This window comes from Galleria mellonella, unplaced genomic scaffold (assembly GCF_026898425.1).
Source record: "Galleria mellonella isolate WM207_F2 unplaced genomic scaffold, CSIRO_AGI_GalMel_v1 utg588, whole genome shotgun sequence".
NCBI lineage: Eukaryota > Metazoa > Arthropoda > Insecta > Lepidoptera > Pyralidae > Galleria > Galleria mellonella.
In genome coordinates, this window is record NW_026442124.1 from 1,508,137 (window position 1) to 1,529,063 (window position 20,927).

Here is a 20,927-nt window from a genome sequence, read left to right on the forward strand (position 1 = left end):
TGAATATACATCTCTAAAATTTTATATATTTGAATCCATATTTTGATGCAATTACATCGAATATACTAAAATATATACATATATACTTTAATGTTATGTCCTACTTTAAAAACCGAAACGATCAATATGACAAAAATCGATTTACAATTAGCTATATAATATGCTATATAATATTGTATAGTAATATACACAAAACGTATACTCCAAAAATATTCATGTCAACAAAAAAAGTAGAATATATCTAAGATTTTTCAAAATAGAAAAACAATTGTTCTAAAATAACTAGATATCCTTAATTTAATCGGAAATGATACGCCATATCGAGAAAGATAAAATCAACTTATTTTTGATATAGGTATTGACGATACATATCATACAAATCTCATATATTTTGCTGGAATTCAAAATGTTACTTCATGTCGTAATATACATAGAAGAGGTCTTTGCTCAACCGTGTATAATGCATACGTTGTAATAAAAATAAGATAAAAATTAAAAACTTTTGTTATAATTAATTAAAGACAATGTAATATTATTTTCTGCGTTTTTCGTCTATCGTTTTCAAAAAATATTTTTAATTTTTTTGTTTTCATTTATATTATAAATTTGTATACAATTATTATAACTGCATATATAACGGCTTATTGCATTCGTTAATTTATTGTATCTTTACATTACCTTTAATCTGTGGACGTATAAGATATAACATTATAATCTCTCTAATCTGTGGATAACATGCATTGTGTGAATTGTCAGTTAATTGGGTCAGACAATTGGGTCGATTCTGAAGCATCATTTGCACATTATATCCCTAAAATTAAAATTTCTATTTAATGTTACAGCAAAATCTTAATTGTAAGGACTAATTAAAATAAATAAAACTAATTTCGTAATAGATATAAGACACGTTTATTATAATTTTTGTTTATTATAGCCCGTAAAGCAATTATTTTGCGAAATTAACCAATTAAAATATTAACTTAAAAGATATCTCACCTCAGAATCGGCCTCAAGTCTCTGTAATCTATGAAACAAACTGTCAAATGATTAAATCAACAAAAAATTTTCTTGTTTTCTTTCCATTTCTTTCATTCATATTTCTCACATTTAGGATTTATTTCATGTAAATTAATTGAATTTATTTTACATTTATACGTGCGATAAAAGGCACTGAACGTTAATCAACGAAGATAATAGAAATACTTTTACAATTACCTTCATTAAAATACATTTAAATGTGAAAGTGCACACCTACTGTCATTATTATAACAAATTCACAATGAATAAAATGGATTTAAATGAACTTGTGAGCAAAAATCAATCTATTAAAATTGTTCCATCGGTTGAGGATTCTTTACGCAACATTGGATTAAACGTGGACTTGGATGAAAACAGTAGTATCTGGTTTAAGCAATTGAAAACGGCATGGAGGACGTGGAAAAAGAGCCCAACTATCGAGAACAGCATCGAAATATTTTTTCAGTCAGTTCTTGACCCTTATAGAGTTGCACTGGTTTTTGTTATAAAATGTGAAGAATGTAAAGATTGCAAGCCTAAATCTCTGCCATTTTATATTGTTGAAACACTCCAGAAATGGTCGGTAACAAGTAGATCTTTGCCAGAAGAATCGGTAAAATTGCCCGCCTTTCACATAGCCATTCAGCAAAGAAATCAACATTTTTTGAATTTGGTTGTAAAAACATATCAGATATCTGCAATCAAAGAAACTATTTTACCTATTGTAAAAGATATGATACAGAATGACAATTGTAAACAAGCATCACAGATAGTTATGGCAATGGAATTGTTTGAAGATATACCAGTTGAAAATCTGTTGTTTCCTCTAATACTCCAAGACAAGACTAGCATGATAGATGAATACTTATCTGAATGCCCAAATCAAGTGCAACCACTTCTGGTATTTTTAGATAAGTTACTGGACAAGAACTTTAGGACCCGAGATTTTGTACAGAAATATATAGAGGACAATAAAATTTGTCATGTTAAATATGATAAAATTCATTATAAACCATTAGGTAAATTAGTGGCCCGTCTGTGCAATAAATTTAATATACCTATAGAAACATGCAAAAATCTCAGCAAAAACCGTACGACAGGTGGACTGAAGTATTTGATACACCAAAAGTATCAAGAACATAATGTAAGTTCATCAGTTTGGGAAGATTTAGTGAAGGATTCATTGAATCAAAATGCAGACTCTGCTCTCGAATTTATTGACATGTTAGTAGATTATGATAGAAATGAAGCCCTAAAATGGGCTTCATATCTCAATATAGCAAAAAATAAGTTACCTTTAGCTTTAAGGAATATGTCGTTGCAAGAAGCTCCAGAAGAGAATTGGGAAACAGATTTAAATGTTCCTCATGATTATTATAAGTTTTCATTACTTCCTGAACAAATTGTAATTATTGACACAGGTGAAAAGTTTTATGATTTGATGGTTTCAACTTTAGCTACTTGTAATGTAGTCAGTATTGATTGTGAATGGAAGCCATCATTTGGTGCAACACAGTCACAGGTTGCATTGGTTCAGGTTGCAACTCATAATAATGTTTACTTGATAGATGCATTGTTACTGAATAAGCAACAATATATTAGCTTTTGGTATACTTTTAATAAGTCATTCTTAGATAATGCAGAAATTGTTAAGTTAGGATTTGGACTAGAGCAAGATTTAAAAGAAATAAAAGCTTCAGTAAATGGTCTTGGAAATATAAAAGTGAAAGGAGAAGGTTTATTAGATCTAGGTTTACTTTGGAGAAGCCTATTGAACAATGGTCTTATTTTGCCTGGTAACAGTGACAATGGAGGTAATAGTCTCAGTTCTTTAGTTCAATCCTGTTTTGGTTTACCATTGGAGAAATCTGAACAGTGCTCCAATTGGGAACTTCGACCTCTGAGAGATACACAGATTCTATATGCAGCCTTAGATGCTTATGTTCTTGTAGAAATTTATGAATTTCTCCAAAATTTATGTCAAAAACAAGGAATCAATTTTGATGAAATTTGTAATGATGTAATGTTAGAAAGAAAAAAGAAAACCTCAAAAAAGACCAAAGTTATTGAAAGGATTCAATCATATGTACATAATATTCAAACAAAATCAGTTCAAGATGTAAAACTATTGGTTGATTTTTCATTATCTAATTTAATGCCTTATTTACGATATTGTGGTATAGACACAGTAGCCATGGAGCCTACTATGCTATGGTGTGACACAATTAAATTAGCTATATCCGAAGATCGTTTAATATTAATTGTTAAGTTAAAATGTTCACCAACTCTTAATTTTCCACAAAGTTCTATATTGGACGTAGGTAAAGGCAGTGTTAAAGAACACTTACAAAAAGTATTAACTAATTTTAATATATGTATTATGCAAAATAATTTATTAACATTTTGTATGAAATGTAATAGCAAAGATCTAAAGAAGCTTGACTCCACAGAAGTTTTACATCTGTGTGATAGTTATAAAGCTACTACAAATACAGAAACACCTGTTACTAGGTATGTGACTGATGACTATGATGATGAAGAAGCAAATTACGATAACTTTTTAAGTGACTCTGATTATGATGATGACATTTATCAAATACAACCAGTTAAACAAACCCACCAATCTAACTGTAAAACTAGTAAAGGTGTGCCAATTGAAATTAATGATGTTCAGAAACTGTCAGAAACAAATAAACCAGTGTTTGTATGTGAAGATTGTGGGAATCTATACTGGGAAGGGGATGAATTATTGAAATCCGTTAGTGATACAGTATACAAATTAATCAATTTGACTATCTGGTAGAATTACGAAATCGTACAAATTAAATATAATCATTTAATTCTTTATCTTTTATTTACCTATGAGTCACGCACTGAAATAAGAAAACCTTTCGACAACAACAGTCAACAGTCTAGACTAGTCACCATTTACGGTGACTAGCCTATAGACGCTTACAATACTAAGAGTGTTACAGGCTGCGTTGCCGACCTTGAAGAAACCTTAGTACAGACTTTGAAAAACTCCATAATGTCTATAGAAAACCTCGGCAGGCAAACTCCTTCCTTCCTTATTAATAAGTTTGGGAGTTTAGGTGTCCCTACCTAAAACAAATACATTTGCACGTGTCATATAAAAGAGCATACTTATATTTTTATCTCTTCTTCACACAACAGAGAAATAATTCCCTTTTATATTAGAATTTCAAAAAAATACTCAAATTATTATTCAATACATTTGGCCACAATCCTTATAACCTAGATCATACACAACCTGTTTAAATTAGAAAAGTTCGTTTCCTAAATTGGCCACACCAAGAATCAAACTTTGACTCATTTAAGCAAAGCATCGTGTTTATATTTTATTCCGTTCTTATTCTATACAAGTCGTTATATACGTCACGATCGTACCAACTTTATTTCTATTGAGGTAGTGTCGTGAAAAAATACAAAAGATTTATGTAATAATTAATAAATGCTTTATTAGTAGTACATATAGTCATTATTACAAAATTACTAATATCCGAGAAAAGGCAGTTGAATATCACAAGCCATCTCATATACACTTATATTTGCTTCAATCCGATTGTGCTCGGCAATAAGGCCGCCTCATAATATTTATACAATTGAATCCATTGTAATTATTCGTGTTCTTTTATTCCCTATGCTGTATAATGCCAATAAAGTATGTTCATTCATTAGTTAGATATTTAATTATACGATAATATTAACTTTTTTTTCGACCAAAAAGTTTGTTCATGACGGCATTGTCAAGTATGGGAAAGCCATAGGTACTTTCTTTTACAAAACTTAGATTTCTCAACATAAGAATTGACATAAAAATATAGGTAAAATTTACCAGGTCACTCAGAAAGTATTGCGAGAAAAAGTTTTTATGTATGTGTGACTGGCTAGTTTATTTAAAAATATGATTACTTACTTATAAGTAAAAATGGGTACGTTCTAAATTCAAAACTTCCCTCCACATTTTTTGCGAGCTAATTAAAATTACCGTGTCTCATTGAAAAATGGATTTGCATCGAGAACACTTTCGCGCTATGATTTTTACGATTTTAAGTGTCGCCTGAAACTGGACGAATCGTACGATAGATTTCAAATGACATTCATGGATGAAGGCCCTTCTAAGGCAACCATGTATTATTGGTTTAATAAATTTAAACGCGGTCGACTAACTTTGGGGGATAAAGAAAAAAGTGATCATCCTTTGACGGCTGTTACGGAAGAAAACGTGCTAGCAGTGAAAAATTTGATCCAAGACAATAGACGAGTTACATACCAAGAGATTCAGCATATACTGCAGATTGGATCAGGAAGCCTTCACGAGATTCTACACGTCCATCTACGGGTGCGGAGGACAGTTTCACGCTGGGTGCCGCACAACCTCACCGATATTCAGAAGCAGGCAAGGGTGGAATGGTGCCATTATATGATAGACAAATTTGAAGCAGGCTCGTCTCGGCGTGTTTACGACATCGTTACAGGTGATGAATCTTGGATTTATCAATACGATCCAAAAACAAAGCGCCAGTCGACGGTTTGGGTGTTTCAAAACGAATCAACGCCTACCAAAGTAAAACGACCTAGAAGCGGGGGGGAAGATTTTGACCGCGAGCTTTCAATTTGACTGGCTACTTGGTGTCAATTCCTTCCCGATCCTGAAACCAAAGAAGCATTAACGCCGAATGATATACTACCAAATGCTTGGCAGAAGTTTTCTCCGTTGTGAGCAACAAGCGACCAAACACAGGGCTCCGCGGGCTACTGCTCCACTACAATAATGCGCCCGCCCACACTGCAATCAAAACGAGGGATTTCCTAGACAGCACACCGGTCAAACTCCTGGCTCACCCTCCTTACAACCCTGATCTAGTACCGTGTGACTTCTTATTCCCAAAAATAAAAAATCAGCTCAGAGGGATACAATTTTCGTCGCTGGATGATGCGCTTTCAGCGTTCGAGTAGGCTGTCTGCGACGGACTGGAAAAAGTGTTTCGAAAACGGGATCAGACGCATGAAACTGTATAGAGGTTGGTGGAGAGTACTTTGAAAAGATGTAATAAAAATATATATACCTATAAAACATTTTTAGTGTCGCAAAACTTTCTGAGTGTCCCACGTATTTTTAAAATGTAAACTTATTACAAAAATGTAATACATAATTATTTTAACCGATAATGCATTATATTAAATACATAGACAATAATATTATTACATTTATATAGGTAATGTAAAATAATTTTACTAAAAATAGTCATAAATATAACATAAATCATCAAAAAATAACATTATAATTATTTTGTTGCTTGAATATTTCTACCTCTTTCATGTCTAAGTCTTTATTTCCTCGTAAATTTAATTCTTCCAGGTTTAAAGAAGGAAATCCCTTTAGTGTAGTCAAATTATTATTTTCCAATGATAATTTCTGAAAATAAAATTAATATTATCTACAATATTATAACAATTTAATTTTAATTTGATAAGGTGTGCTTTTGGTGATTACAATATAAAAATTATCGGGAACAAGTTAATGCTCCGGTCCTGTTTAATTATAGATATGGACGAATTAAAGTAAGGAAAAGCTAATCACATTAATTACTTGTTGCCATTCTAAGTCGTATAAAAAAAATTACGACTTACGTACATGTATTTACAACTGGGTGCGTGTATAGATAAAAATATACATTTCATAATAACAAGTCTTGTAAAAACTAATAAATCTATTAAAATCACTGCCTAAATAGCCAAGCATTAGGGAGACACTGCCCCTATAGAGCGCAATGAACATCCATTTGATTTTTGTTTTGTTAGTGCTAATTGCAGCGTAAAGTTGCAAATCTTAATTAATAAAAATGGAAAGTTAGCCACGTCTGCGCTAAGGAGAATGAAATCCGGTCTGTTGGCCCATAATGAACAATAAGGATTTATTAGTAATAGGGTAGCTAGTCCCCAATACTGACAATTTTCTTATCTTTAAAAATTTATTTTGGTATGACGAGTACGAATCAGGTAGGTTGCACCCATTAGGATTCTACGTTCGGATGTCACACACCCCTTGCAGCCCCGGGTTAAGTAGAAGGGCCTGCGATTAAAACTTTTATAAGAAACATTGATATGTACCTTACAATGTTGTAAAACTGACAAAGTAGACAATACACGTGATGTCAAATTCTGATTAAATAAATTGACATTTTCGCAAAAGCTATAATAATGGAGATGTGGTAAGGATGATATCTTCTCTGCAAATTTTACTTTTAACTCTAATTCCTCATTTCTATAGTCATCCTCTAATTGCAGTTCTATACTCCACTTTGTTATTAAATCTCCATAATACCCTGCATGCATTTTATCTTTAATTTGTAATGTTTTTAAAATGTCTATAACTTCATTATGATAATGTTTTGCGTTGATACAATGTAAGAGAAATGTTGTCGTCAAGAGAGTCCCTGTAAATAAAAAAGAAATTGTTATGTAAACAAGTAAAAACAATTTTAATTCCGAAACGTGAAAAAATACTATAATAATCTGCACAGATGATGAAAAGAATATTTAAAATCGGTTTAATTATGGCGACGACATTAGGTAAAACAAAAAAATGTGGTCAAATTAAAAACCTATTTAATGTCGGTTCATTAAGATTATGAAATATTATCTTAATGCATCGTCTATGACCGAGCACGCTTTATCCTCTGGTGTAACGCTTTGACAAGTCCCGCGAAAGAGCTGTTTATTCTTATAAGATTCATGAAACAACAGAAATTAGTAGTCACCCTAACAATAAACAAAAGGTAGACTTTGTCACAAGCTTGGAGAATGTTTCCAAGACTGTCGGAGATCACTACATGAATTAGTGAAAGAAGATTATCAGCTATATCAAAACACATTCATTAATTTCCTATAATAATAATCTAATCCAATGTTTTTTTTTTTTTAAACCACTGAGGTGGCAAACAAGCACACGGCCCACCTGATGGTAAGTGGTTACCGTAGCCTATGAACACCTGCAATACCAGAGGTATTACGCGTGCGTTGCCGAACCTGAAGAAACCTCTTTACCCCCCTTTTGAAGAACCCCATGCTGTAGTCTACTATACTCTATTTAATTTACATTTGTTGTTTTTCTATACATTATTTAATTTACATTTGTTATCTGGTTCCATGGTTAGAAGCTGACGACATGAATCAAGTTGTTTTTTTAATTCTTTGATTACTGGTTCTGAATATTTTCTTTGAAAGCTTATATTATTTCTTCCAATGTACAAAGAATTTTTTTGTATGCATAATATGGTGAGCTTATCAACATTTTCTCTATTATATTCCACCTGAAAAAAATCATATCTTAATATTACTTGGCAAGAAATGAAAATAATATAAAGGTTGAGGAGGACAGAACGCTATTCAACATTAAATCCGCCATTTCAACCATGTACTATGAATGATCAATTTAATTATTATAAATTACATATGGTCTTAGATATTTAGGATGGTGGCAGAGTAAGAGTATAATAATTATACTCGTATTATAATAGTCATAGGATTATATTTCCCACGGGAACAGGAGATAACGAATTTTGCTATTTTTGTGTTGTTGAGGATCGCCTACTTATAGTATGGTGTTATGTTTAAAAATACATTCCTGTACCTTTATATCAAAATTATCCCCAATTATTTCATTATGTTTAAATATCCATACATTATTATATTTTTTACCCTCACAAGGTAACCATTCACCATTGACAGATACATCATTTATGAGTAAATTGGTTGTCATTTGAACATAATCTTTGGAAACTGGTTCATTAAACGCCACTGTAGTTTTTAATGGACTTATAGTGCATACTACAAGGTCGACAGTGGTTTTTACTGCACCTGCAATGAAAAAATTAGTAGGTATATTATTAAAAAGATTTATATAGCAATTTGTAAGTGAAAAATATTGAAGTCTTAATTGTAAGGGCTGGAGTAGCAAAGTACTCATGACATACATGGTGTTCTTTTTTCTGTTGACGGATAGCAATCGCACGTGATAAAAATTAAAGACGACGTTAAATGGAGCTCAACAAAATGGAGATGAACAGCCTATATGGACTATCCTATCAAACAAGATATAAATATTATATTAGAGATTCATGTGTGTATGCTATATATGAATCTCTAAAATAATTATATCAATAATGATTAACTAAAGATCACTTCTCTGAAGTTTGTACTTTCTAGACTTACTTAGTACTAATAGATTAAAATTAATAAAACTTCAAGAAAAATACAAATCCCGTAAAAAAACTGCTGTCTTGTAACATAGTTCTTTCATTATAAAAAGTTGTATAACATACACTATTTCGAATATGAGGTAAATCTAAAAAGTGCACTTAAGAATAATGTATTTTATTAGTTATTTATTTATGTATTATTGTTATTTACGTAAGTAGATATATAGGATTACTTATTAGTGTAACATATGTTTAATTTCAATTAAATATTATTAAGTTTTATTATTATCTGTAAAGTTTTTATCTTCGAACATTCTAGTTTTTTTTTTTTTTGCAGCTTCTCAATGGTTGACTTAAGAGATCTCTCTATCCTATGAGATAAGTTCACTATTGTATTTTTTTTTCAGTATCTAATGTAAATTATGTACAATAAAAATTTTACAATACAATACAATGTTAAATTAATTAAAATATTTTCACCTAGTAACCATCTTTGATAAAACCATGCACTAGTATCATCTGGGTCAGTGAATGCTGCACTCTCAACCATTTTTAGCTCATGCTTGTGATGTTCGTCTTCTATTGGTCGGCCGGCTAAAAGATAAATATATAAAACATGAACTAATAAAATTATAGATAAGTACATTAAAAGTCAAATCAAGTCAAAAAAATCTGTAAAACAACAGTCATATGTAAGAATAACAGTAGAAACCAAATATTTTCATTACACATTGAAATTAACAACTTCTTTTTAATTTTAGTTAATTTATTCATGTTTTCAATCGTAATTAATAAAATCAAACCAAAAAGTTAATGTACTCTTAAACAATAAAAATTGTAAAACAACATGTATCAGCATTGAATGTTTAAATTTCGAAAAGGGGAATGCAGACGATGTGTGGTTGTCTAGAGTCACCCCTAATAACATATCTACATTTTTTGTAGATTAAATATTAATTTACATATATTATATTTGATTTTTACCTTCTAAATCCGGATGTAAGTCCACTAATATTTTACTTCTATAATGCCAAGCAGAGTAATTAGAGAAATTATCTAGCAATTTCTCAGTTGTGTAATCAAATTCTTCTTTTAAAGATGGCTTGCACTGACTAATTACAAATCGTCTATAATCCCAAGTGTGAACTGCAAAGTACATAATATATATACAATATAATGGGTAACTGTAACTTCTAATAGATAATACATTAATTAGGTGCAGGTATGTTACGAGAGAAACAATATAGAAATAATGAGATCTCACTTGTAAATGAGCTATACAAGTGGTGAGACATCTCTCTTCTTAGATTTGCCATATAATATTATTCACCAAACTGTTAATAAAAAAAATGCTGTCCACCCACCATCCGTTAACATAGGTCCGCATATTTGGCTTAATGTATATATAGCTTAAAAACTTAATTGATAACAATAAATCAAAATTTCATTATATTTGTCATATTCTTACTTGCTGGAGTGTTATAGGCTATACAACAAACTGAATAGTCATAAACTGTTACAAATTTTTTAGATAGTTTCATTTTGCTTTCAAATATTTGTGGCAACATGTTCATACAATGAACTTGATCAAATCCAAGCCTGACTCAACAAAGAAGGTAGTTGTGTTATATTAAGAATGGTAGCAAAGAGTACAATAAGTGAACTATCAATGATCAACCAAACAACAATGGACCTAATGTATTTAATATGAGTGATTGAAAGCTGAATAAATAAATAGATTGTGTGCAGTAAGATTTCCAGAGTTTTTAGGAGTAAAAGGAAAAGCTTCCAATTGGGGGCTTACATTACATTCCAGATGGTACTCAAAGGCATCTACAAGGCACTTTTATAATTTATTATTGCACAGCATAATTTTATCATGATATAAAACGAGAGCAAACCATTTTCAATCATGCTCTTTTATTATATAATAAAAATAAAATAATGCAGTACCAAACCTACTTTGCTATAGAAAGGTATCACAGTCTGCCATAATGGCAGCAATTATATGTTACTACTGTAAATAAGAATAATATTGTGTTCCACAGAAAAAAACTGACTTCAATTATAGTAAAACCAGTTATTTTGATTTTAAAAGTAAACTACTGAACCAATTTTGATAAAATTTCTTTAGTACTAATCTGTAAGTATATTTTCAAACAAAAAAAAAGAATTTAAAAATTGGTTCACAACTAATTGAGTTATAATGGAACAATAACAAACAAAAAATATATATCAGAATTAGAAACCTCCTTCTTTTTGAAGTCGGTTAAAAATACATAAATAAATATTCTCTATATATTATATAAAAATCTTCAAATTAATTAATATTGCAGTGTTACTTACAATTCCTTTCATCAAATTTCAAATATTTGTTACATAAAGCCAATTCTGTTTTCCAGTCAGGATTTGATCTTGTTGTTAACACCCATTCTCTTTGATGCCAGGCACAGTACGATTTTGGATTAATTTTCAAACAATATTCAGTTAATCGTAACTCTGCGTCATATAAATCAACCAGTTGTTGTCCCTCACTTTCCATATCTTTTCTGTAAGATTTAAATATTACTTATTATAACTAAATCTTGACTAGGTAATATTATAAATATAAAAGTGAATTTATTATATTTCGATTCTTTAATAATCCATTGAACAATAGATAAAATTTGTCATATGTATTCTATTCAGAATGAAGATGGATATAGGCTACTTATCCCAGTCAATTGATATATTCCTGTTAACATAAATAATCATAGATAAATCAGATTTAACTTAATTTTTTTAATAACATTGGATGATTTAACATACTATGCATTACACCTAGGAGAATTCTGAATTATTAAATAATTCAGATATTTCATAATTAAGATATAGGATTTCAAATTAAAAGATATGAAATAATTGTGGTCATAAATAGATGAAAGCGATATGTTGTACTTTCCCTAATAAGTAAATATATATATAGCTATATAAATGAATGGAAATAAAGATTTTATGTGCTTACTATCAATAACTATATGTTACATTAATCATGTGTAAATATAAGTTATTTTAGTATGTACATAGCACCTCCTAACACCTCCATCTATTCACCAAATAGCAAAATTCTGAAAATGTGACATATTACAATATATATTCCTATGTTCAATTATTTTATGAGATTAAATAATTATACAAAAATGCTAGTAAAACTCAGAAGACATTTTTGAAATTGGAATAGCAGCCAAGCTGATATAAAGTGAAAAACTCAACCATGGGATTAAGATTACATTATGAGTATCTATATATATTTGTCATGTTATAATGTATAGTAATGTAATTGTAATGCAACAAATATTTCATTTACAAACAAGAAATACTGGTTTTATTCGTGCAAAAAAAGACATAATACTTTAATCTTCTGAATTTATTACTATTACAGTATAGTATCACAGTAGCATATACATACTAAACTATTAATAATTTAATAGGTATAAGTTCTTTTCTTGAAATTCCACTGTTGGCGTTTTTGTTCTACATTTTTACAGTATGTAAAAGGAAGTGATGCATGAAAAGTTCATTATTGGATCACCATTCTAGACGATGGCTCATCACTGGTGCCTTGCCATCTGCCATTTGCATCTTGCCATTGAAATAAAATCCACTGATAAAAAAAAAACAAAAACTTATACTTTACCTGAAAATATTTAAAATCTCTCTCCTTATATTCCATAATGTATAAATATCAGGGTTGGATGTAAGAACTTTCCCAGTCAATTCCATCAATTCTAAGTCCAGTTCTTCTTTTTTCCTCTAAAAATTTAAAATATATAAGTAAATTCATTAGATTCAGTAATTTGTTTTTTAATTAATATATCTGATTATTACTTAATCATACCTTATCCCAAATTTTCTGCATTGCATGTTTGAAAACCTTTAATTTTTCTTGCTTTTCTTTTTCCTTTCTAGCCTTCTCTTCCTCTGTTGTTCGAACTTTCACTCGTCCATGCTGTAAAAGTTTAATAAATATAAGCATTTATACCCAAAATTATTATAATAAAATACATTGTTAGGAATAAGATAAACAACATAAAATGAAAATTGAGAAAAATAGTCTACATCATTTTTTTATTAAGAATTGATGTAAAATTTTTGCGCTGTTATTTGTATTTATTTAAAAATCATTTCTGACTACGTTACAATTTTTCTATTATTATTTTTTTTAGGTCTTCTTGCACCCTTATAAGCTACATTTTTATTATAAAATTAAGTTTTTCAATAGAAAACTCCAATATTATTAACATATATAGATAAAGAGGAATCATACCATATTTATTTCAAGAATGCAGACAACTGGTTGAACCCGAAGAACTGGACAATATGATGTTATATTTAATTAAACATCTATTTCAATACAATCGTATACTGCTAAGGCAAGAAATTAATCAAATTAAAAAACTCTTCATTTTATCAAATTTCTTTTGTAATTGAAATAAATTTGCAATTTTACATAGAGTAAAGGAATTTCAGGTGATTAAGTTCAAAACACAAAGAAAATAATCACTATGTACAAAGAGTAGCAACGCGCGACTATACTAATTATTCGCCTAAGCATTTTATTCGGTTTATTCAAATGAAATGCTCATCGAATGATTTTCAAATCATTTCACTAATAATTGTATTCATCCGAGTACTAATGTCAGCGGATTACTAATGTCGTTCGAATATCATTCATTAATAGTCGTTGATGTATTGGCATAGTTATCTAGTAGTAATGAATATAATGGAGTTATGAACTCAATAGTCAGTACATACTGAGAAAGGACTTTGTGGTAAGTAGTTAATAATTAGTAAAATCATTCGAATGCGGCTACCAATTTAGTAGGTGAATTATATAATTAGTAATTATTAATCGAATAACAATACCATTCGGGTTCGCGCATCGCTACCAAAGAGAAGGAATATATAACCAAAGAATAAGAGTGCTCACTTCATACAAGCTATGTAAAATGACTTGGTCAGGAATATCTCACCAATCAACATAAAATTCTCCTTTATTTCGTTATGTTGGCCAACTTGATGTTCAAAATAGGTTATATTTATACTATAGTTTGATAGCAGAAACGCGAATCATATGATAGAAGAAATATATAAATTATATGTCTAATTGCATGTTTCGATTAACATTTTTTTTTTAAATATATTTAATATTTTATAAAATATTACCTTGAAATTTCAATTTCGTAATATTATTAACAGTAAACACAAGTTTTCAACATTTCCTGTAATATTTGGTCAATTTCTGGAGTGGATCTCGTAATAAATAAAATTTTAATTATATTTAGTTGTAATTTCTACGTCAAAATAAAAAAATATGAAATACAAAGCTAAAACTGTTCCACGAATAATTTAAATGACAGCCATTTGCAACAAATTTGACAGTATTTTTGTTAGTTAGGTTGGTACTATTGTGCTTTTCTCATTTAACTAAACGTTGCCATGATGTTTCCTGATCAAATCTCTACATTAGAAGCTAGTATGTTAGTTACACAAGGTTGGAATGACGTTTTTCTATGAAACTATGTTTTTTTTTTGATGGATGAAAATGGAAATGGTAACTTCGCCTGCGCTAACTGAATACGCTGGCGGAGCATAAGTGAAGGGTGATTGATGAGAATGAAAATAGGCCAGTTAGCCGATCATGATGAATTCATCAGGAATTAACCATGATAGTTTCTAGGGGGTACCGTGAGGAGATGGACATGGACCTAGCCATTACTAACAATTCCTTTCCCCCCATATATGAAACTATGTTAATAAGCTTAAAAAAGAATTTCAACATGATGGATCATGGCCATCTTGCATAGACGTCATAATAGTCAGAGTTATGGTTAGCCCAAAATCAGGCCTCTGAAACCAATTCCGAAATCTTTGCCTGAAACCTAAGAACAAGGAATTACATAGAAGGAACTAAGAAAAAGGAATTACATAGAAGGAATTAAAAATAAGGAATTATATAGAAAGAAAGATAAAATAAAAACTGTAAATTAGATGGATTCCTCCTTTCCTCTTATGCAAATATGATTAGTAAAAAGAGGACGAAAGATACATCATCAGTTGCTATTTTTCTCAATTCATAATAGGCTAGTATACAGAAAATGTTTTATATGTGTTAAACGACGTATTCTAAAATGATACCACTTTTATGATTCCGATAGTGTTTTTTATATTTATTTACATATCAAAATTAAAGTTATAATACATTATATGAAGAGATACAAGAATGGTATGAAAAAATTCAAATCATTCTTTTTCTTTTTTTAAATATACTATATGGCTTCTTTCCAGCTATGACTAGTGTAGTATACGAAACTCTTTACAAATAGGTTTGTTTTTCTATCATTTACTTAAGATTGTGTCATTCCCTTTCTACTATTTTTATTAGTTGAATCAAACCAATATTTCCCTATGGTTTATATCGTTTTTATCAATATGTCAATTATTTATCAATGACAAGTTTTACATTACTAGATTATATATTCGACACAGTAATGTAATAAGTATGTAAGCAAGTTGTATCTGAATTTGGTAGGGTTATACGGCCGTATAACATTTTTTATACACTAACCTGCTGTAAATTAACAAAAATAGCAACTTATGGTTATCTTTCGTGATCTTTTTACTAATTATATTTGCATAAGAAGAAAGGAGGCAATCATATGATTTACAGTTTTAATTTTATTTTTCCTTCTAATTAATTCCTTGTTCTTAGAATTAGTATCTTTAGTAACTTGTGGACGCTTCGTTACCTTACTTCCCGTACCATAGATAGATAGCTAAGAAAATAAAAATATCTATGTACATGGAAGTGTTTATATTTCAGTTTAGTATAGTCAATTCTGAAGCATTATTCTTTTTACATTAATATTTAAATTTGATAGTTTTTCGGAACTACTGTTTTATAAATTATAATAAACTAATTATTTTAATAATTTCGATTTAAATTTAATAGAAATTTAGTGCAAATTGGTTCTTAGAATTAATATTTCGTTCTAATAACAAATTGAAATTTTAATTCTAAGAGGAATTTAGATAAATTGCGTCTCAGAATCGATCCCACTGTCTGTATAAAAAAAAATGGCTTTTACTTATGTCAAATTATCATTTTTGTCATTATCTTGTCAACTGACGTGAGATTTGATTTTATCTGTTTCTGCTATCTTCTTATTTAATTATTGAAAAATTCCAATTATAATTATATTTCCTTATTGTTTCAGTCTTTTATAGAATGAATAATGCACCGCAGTTCTCTTTGCGTTGGAATAATTACGTTACTCATGTTACAGAAGCATTTAATGTTTTACGATTTGAAAACGATTTAGTTGATGTCACACTGTGTTGTGATGGTGGAAAAATAAAGGCTCATAAAATGTTATTATCTGCTTGTAGCAGCTATTTCAAACAAATTTTCAAAGAAAACCCTTGTCAGCATCCTGTGATAATCTTTAGAAACTTTAAATATGAAGACCTAAACGCTATCATCAACTTTATGTATCATGGAGAAGTGAACATCTTTCAAGAACAGTTGGAATCGTTTCTTATAACAGCAGAACTTTTAGAAGTTAAAGGCCTAACCGATAATGTGGAAGATGAATCACCCAAAAGTCAGTTGATTATGAATGACAATATTTCATTAGATTTAAGTTCAAAATCAACTCGTCTTGCTGAAGATATCGTTCCAGTATTAACGGATGAACCTATAAATTTAGCAACAATTCAGAATGAACGGACTAGAGATGAATACATTCCACAAACCATTGCATTGTCAAATCTTTCTGATCAGGAAAAAGATACTGAAAGTCATCCTCACATTGCTAAAGTTGATGATAATTTGATCACAACACCAAAATCAGTAATGCAAACTGAAGATATGCAAGTTGATCAATCAACATCAGCAGAAGATATTTTAGAGAAGAGCACTGGTGAGTATACAAACTAGTCTAGACTGGTATGAAGCTGCTGATTCACTTTTAATGTCCTCATTCCGTTTTTTACTTGCACTCTGTATTTATGACAACATAATAAAATGTATGATAGTGTAATGTTGTACTTATATAACTGAAAATAAAAAGGTACTTATCTAGTAGGACTTACTTATTTACTGCAGATTAGCCATAATTTTATTTCATTTTCTTTCATGGTCTCTTCAGTATTATTTTTATTTAAACAATATAGTTATTGTAATAATATTAATATATGTATATTGTTATATGTATATATTATGGGCAAATATTTCTTGTTTGTAAACTGTTGCTTATCTATAAAATCAAGGTAATTATAATTAATACTATCTACAATCTAAAGATATTATAAATAAAATTATAGAATTTGCAAGTTATGTAATTGCATCATATTTCTCACAGATAATTTCACAATGTTTCATATTTTCTTAAATAGAAGTATTTGCTGATACAGTTCTACATATGTGCAGAGTGCAAAATAGTTTGCGCTTTACTTGTTGTTATTCTATCATTGCACTGATTTGTAGGCAAGGAACCAACTGCCAAATTTCTCAAAAAAGAAAACTTATCCTATACATGTATTTTTACTCTTTTAAGTATACACATTTTTTTTACTTTGGCAAACAAGCTGATGGTCCACCTGATGGAAAGTAGTAATATTTATCTATTGATTTAAACAGTACCGTGGACTTAACAAAGTATATTGTGTCACCCATGATCACTACTATTTCTGAGGACTAAGGTGTTATGCCTCTATACCCTGTAATTTTAAATATTATAAATATATTATAAATTTGATGATAGTTTTATTTATACATTGTTTGTTACTTGTTTTTTTTGTTACTCATGATTTATTTTTATGACAACTATAATTGTATTTAGTGTGGAAAAGGACAATGATACTTTTTATCCCAATCATTCAGTATATGCTTGTTACACAGAGGAAGTAAAAACTAGTACTATACTCAGATGCTTTCTGATTGAGAGGTATATGTTATCTAGTAGCAATTTAACCTTTTTGCCATTTTGATTGAATTTAATAAAGGTCTATCATATAGTATATATATATTTTAGACTAGTAAAATAATAAACACACCTTTTTAGTTGTAAAAATATACCCCAACATCTATAATATGAGTAATACACTAATATTAATAATTTTTTTTTCAGAATCCGACTTAGCCAAATTTCGCTGTCAGTTATGCCCAAAAGGTTTCAAACATCCAACCTCATTAACACTCCATAAGGACTCTCATGCTGGAAAGACACAATGCCCAGTATGCCACCGTTCATTCTCAAGATCATATGACATGAGGAGTCATTTGCAAAGGATACATCAAGGAAAACAGTTGACTATAAAGGAAATCCGATATAAAAATAGCAGTGACAATATTGGACCCAAACAGTTCACTCATAATATATAGTTATAAGAATATGGTAACTATAGTTACCACAAATTATAGCACATAGTGCAAAATGTCTGTATGGATTATGAAATGTTTATGTGTATAAATAATGTAAAGGATGTAGCAATTTTATGATGTTCATAATGGAGTATATTTTATTTAATATTTATATTAGGTCACAAAATTTTGCTCAGTGCTGTAGCTTTGGCTATTTTTATACTAGTCTACTATAATATTATTGTTTTAATATAATTGTTTCTATTACTTTTTGTTTTATTTATGAATTCAGATATATGATAAGAAATTTATATCACAATATTATTATGGGCATCCCATATTCTTTCGGTTAGTATTCTGCAGTCAGTATTCTCATAGAAATAGATTTAGATTAATTTCATATACTTTTTACGTAAATTAGTGGTTGCATATGACGTTGCTCGCGTGAAACCTAGGGGTTATGGTGACATACACTGCGCTATCATTTCGTTAATTTAAAAAACAATGCTATCACATAGCACGGTTGTTTCCTAATCGCTAGATCGGGAAGGGCGGAAGAGATTATTAGTAATGAGACTTAACAGAGCCATTATTAGCAATATACCCTTACAGGTCATTTTTCACGCGGGTCTCCTGGAAATCATTGCGGTTAATTTTCTATGAATTTATCACGATGGCTACCGGACTTGCTTCGTCCCTACCTATTATCCCTCACTGGTGCCAGCATATACCGATAGCGACAACGTTAATTCGCTAATTGCTTTTAACTAATATAAAACGAAGTCTAACATGAAGATTGACAGCAAATATTGAGTTATTTTCAGTTATTACAAACAATTTGCGAGTTAGGTAATCAGGGACCTTTTTTCTCTTTTCCATAGAAATTTTGAAGAAGTCTTAAGCGGCTATCTACACCTCATACACCCTCCGCGCTTACAGGTAAATAGTACGTCTACGTTCTGCGCTTCTTCAAATAATGTAAAGGTCAAACTGCTGAAAAACTGTTTGATCAATTCATACTGTTTATTCTTATGGGAATACTATAAGAATAAAGTCTAGTACAGTACTACTCAATGGTAAAATTTCGTTAAAATCTATTTTAAACTTTATTGTACACAAAAAATTACAATCATATAATTTATATTAAACAACTATGTACAACAGGCGACTTTAACTCTGTAAAAGTTCTCTTCGAGTAAACCCTGAGTGGCAAGGAGCATTAATTACCAGCGGGCAGTGTGCGTACAATAAGATTTTTTATGATTATAATTTCTTATGATAATAGGTTCTTATCATAACAGGTAATAAATAATTTATATATATATTTCAGTCAGTCAGTTTTAATTTATACTGATATCAAATTTTCTGTTTATTTTTTGTTGCCATTATATCATAGAGAAGCTCAATATTTAGATACCCCTGAATTATTTTGTTAACATTGAGATATTGGATACCGTACGTTTCATATTTTATTTATATAAGGCATCTTTGAACATACGTATATTTGGTATAGCGGACCAATATAGTATGGAAATGATACTGAAACTTTAATTATAAAACTTTTGCATACAGTTCGCAAATTGGAACTGTATACATAAGTTTGCTCGGACGTTCCAAACAAGGATAAATCCAGAGAAATAAGGATGGATGGTAACTCTTGTATCCAATTCTTATGGGATTAGCTATTTAAAAAAATGAATAATGAACTGTAGACAAAACTCAAAACTTAGCCAATTTTGGAAAAGTCTATTGTCTTAATTAACTCAATTGAGAACCGAAGTCGGGACTCGTGAACAATGTGCTATTGTAGTAAATTTTTTTTGAACGGGTAAAAATGGAATGGTAGAATGGTAATCCCGCCTGTGTCGTCGATTTACTTTGACGAGGTTCCAGTGTAATAATAATGTAATAATAGGTGAGGATGAAAGTAGGTTAGTTTATCGTGATGAATTCTGCAAGATAAAAACCGCGTGCACCATGTCGACCTGATCTTGATAGAGTATATGCTATAGTTAGCAATGGGGGCTGACTTAATATTAGCTAATTATTAAGATATTCACGGTAGAGAGAAATAGGTAAAGGTTCTCACTAACGCTTTTGACCTTTAAGCTCGGTACCTTAAAATATTTATATTTGGCTACAAAGTTGCGGTTTGTCTTTAAATAATTTAGGGTATTGGATCCTGGTATATTTAAATGAAAATTAACTTGTATGAGGGTTCTATATGAATGGTAAGTTCATATATAATATTTTTTAAAAAGATGATAATGGAATGGTATTCC

At 29.9% G+C, this 20,927-nt stretch overlaps 3 protein-coding genes across 3 annotated transcripts; 2 read left to right on the plus strand and 1 right to left on the minus strand.

The window, feature by feature from the left end:
* The first annotated feature begins 1,051 nt into the window (after positions 1-1,051).
* LOC113517019 (exonuclease mut-7 homolog) lies at positions 1,052-3,857 on the plus strand. Its single transcript, XM_026901535.3, has one exon. The coding sequence runs from the start codon at positions 1,280-1,282 to the stop codon at positions 3,818-3,820; it is 2,541 nt and encodes an 846-aa protein (XP_026757336.2). The 5' UTR covers positions 1,052-1,279; the 3' UTR covers positions 3,821-3,857.
* Positions 3,858-4,470: 613 nt separating this feature from the next.
* LOC113516931 (geranylgeranyl transferase type-2 subunit alpha) lies at positions 4,471-13,853 on the minus strand. Its single transcript, XM_026901435.3, has 10 exons — positions 13,549-13,853; positions 13,120-13,230; positions 12,919-13,034; positions 11,589-11,791; positions 10,227-10,388; positions 9,723-9,836; positions 8,675-8,901; positions 8,174-8,354; positions 7,153-7,478; positions 4,471-6,457 (listed from the first exon to the last, which is right to left on the minus strand). Exons 1-10 carry the CDS (start codon positions 13,549-13,551, stop codon positions 6,308-6,310), a joined length of 1,593 nt encoding a protein of 530 aa, XP_026757236.2. The 5' UTR covers positions 13,552-13,853; the 3' UTR covers positions 4,471-6,307.
* A 2,529-nt stretch (positions 13,854-16,382) lies between these two features.
* On the plus strand, positions 16,383-18,912 carry LOC113516871 (zinc finger and BTB domain-containing protein 1-like). The gene is made up of 2 exons (XM_026901355.3): positions 16,383-17,203; positions 18,413-18,912. Exons 1-2 carry the CDS (start codon positions 16,510-16,512, stop codon positions 18,664-18,666), a joined length of 948 nt encoding a protein of 315 aa, XP_026757156.1. The 5' UTR covers positions 16,383-16,509; the 3' UTR covers positions 18,667-18,912.
* The last annotated feature ends 2,015 nt before the right edge of the window (positions 18,913-20,927 follow it).

Coding starts and splice junctions, on each gene's coding strand:
- LOC113517019 (XM_026901535.3), top strand. CDS start 1,280: ATGAATAAAATGGATTTAAATGAACTTGTGAGCAAAAATCAATCTATT.
- LOC113516931 (XM_026901435.3), bottom strand. Junction 13,035..13,119: donor TGCAGAAAATTTGGGATAAG/GTATGATTAAGT, acceptor TTAAATTTTTAG/AGGAAAAAAGAAGAACTGGA. Junction 8,355..8,674: donor GGGATAATTTTGATATAAAG/GTACAGGAATGT, acceptor GATTTTTTTCAG/GTGGAATATAATAGAGAAAA.
- LOC113516871 (XM_026901355.3), top strand. CDS start 16,510: ATGAATAATGCACCGCAGTTCTCTTTGCGTTGGAATAATTACGTTACT. Junction 17,204..18,412: donor TATTTTAGAGAAGAGCACTG/GTGAGTATACAA, acceptor TTTTTTTTTCAG/AATCCGACTTAGCCAAATTT.